The sequence below is a fragment of the Octopus bimaculoides genome, chromosome 4, assembly GCF_001194135.2.
Source record: "Octopus bimaculoides isolate UCB-OBI-ISO-001 chromosome 4, ASM119413v2, whole genome shotgun sequence".
NCBI lineage: Eukaryota > Metazoa > Mollusca > Cephalopoda > Octopoda > Octopodidae > Octopus > Octopus bimaculoides.
The window spans coordinates 84743301-84744595 of NC_068984.1; the positions used below are offsets into that span (position 1 = coordinate 84743301).

Below are 1295 nucleotides of genomic sequence, written 5' to 3' on the forward strand. Positions count from 1 at the left end.
CCTAATATTATTATTATTATTATCATTATTACACACGCACACACACACACACACACACACACACACACACACATATATATATATATATACACACACACAGAGTTTTTTTATTCACTCATTAATTACTCCTTCCTTTCTTTTCCAGGCTTTATATTTCAAAGATAGACTAGCTGGTGTGGCTATATGGAATCTGACACTCGGTGATCCGAAAGGGAAAATAAATGGTACTAAGTTTCCAATTGTACAAGCCGTGAAGACAGCCTTATTGTCCAAAGATAAATGAAGACTTCTTTTCCATCCCATACTCTCTCTTTCTCTCCCTCTCTCTCTCCCTCTTCCCCTTCTTTCTCTCTACCACACAAAATCCTCTCTTCTTCATTCTGTTACTCCAGTCTGATGAACACGCGTACACGCAGTCACATACACTTACGCTCGCATACACATACATATAATACAGTTATATATATATCTACATGCATGCATACATGGACGCAATACAGAGATAGATAGATAAATAGATAGTGGCAGATAGATAGATAAAGAGAGAGAGCGAAAAGGAGAGATAGATGGGGAGACAGGGAGAGAGAGAGTAATGGAGATAATGAAGGAGATAGGGCTATACATATTTCAAAATAACGTTTGCATGTGCGCGTATGTTTGCGTACACATCTGTATATTTATTATGTATTCTGGTTGGATAATAGAATGAATATCAGAGACATTAATAAAGCTTTATTAGTGAACCATTATCGACATGCAACCAATGGTGTCTAGCGGTGTTCGTATCGGTTGATGATGTTACTGTCACGTGAAGGTGCCACTGTTGGTTCATTGCGTCGTTAGCGGTTGATTAGGAGTGGGTAGTAAACAAGGCACGCCTCTGTTTGGGCTTATGGAATTAGGAATTGTGAATGCGTGCGCGTGTTGGTATGTGTGTGTGTGTGTGTGTGCGCGTTTGTGAGTGTATCTACGTGTGCTGTGAAGGTATATGAGTCGTGGTAATGCGGGAAAAATAGTTTTCTTTCTGCACCAACGAAAACTACATACGTCTAAATTAAGTGCAAGGTTTAGCGGGTATTATTGCCTCACTTTATTAAACTTGACTGGTATTTATTTTATGGATCCTGAATGGCGTAAGGGAAAGGTGACCCTGATAAGATTTCAACTCAAATAGAAAGGTAGTCAACTGAGTTATTCGAATATTTCCACTTTTAATAATATAGGAATGTGTAGCTTTTTTCTTCCTCGCATACAATGCTTTGGAACTGAATTTTGCAAGGTGAGAGTCATGTGGA

The 1295-nt window shown here is 38.7% G+C and overlaps 1 protein-coding gene across 1 annotated transcript in view; it reads left to right on the plus strand.

Annotated features, from left to right (window-relative positions):
* Positions 1–1295, plus strand: part of LOC128247685 (chitinase-like protein Idgf3) — a 7511-nt gene extending 6216 nt beyond the window's left edge. The window contains exon 2 of the mRNA XM_052967704.1: positions 146–1295. Within this exon, the coding sequence (XP_052823664.1) occupies positions 146–283 (138 nt within the window). The 3' untranslated portion in view covers positions 284–1295. The remainder of the gene's footprint in view (positions 1–145) is intronic.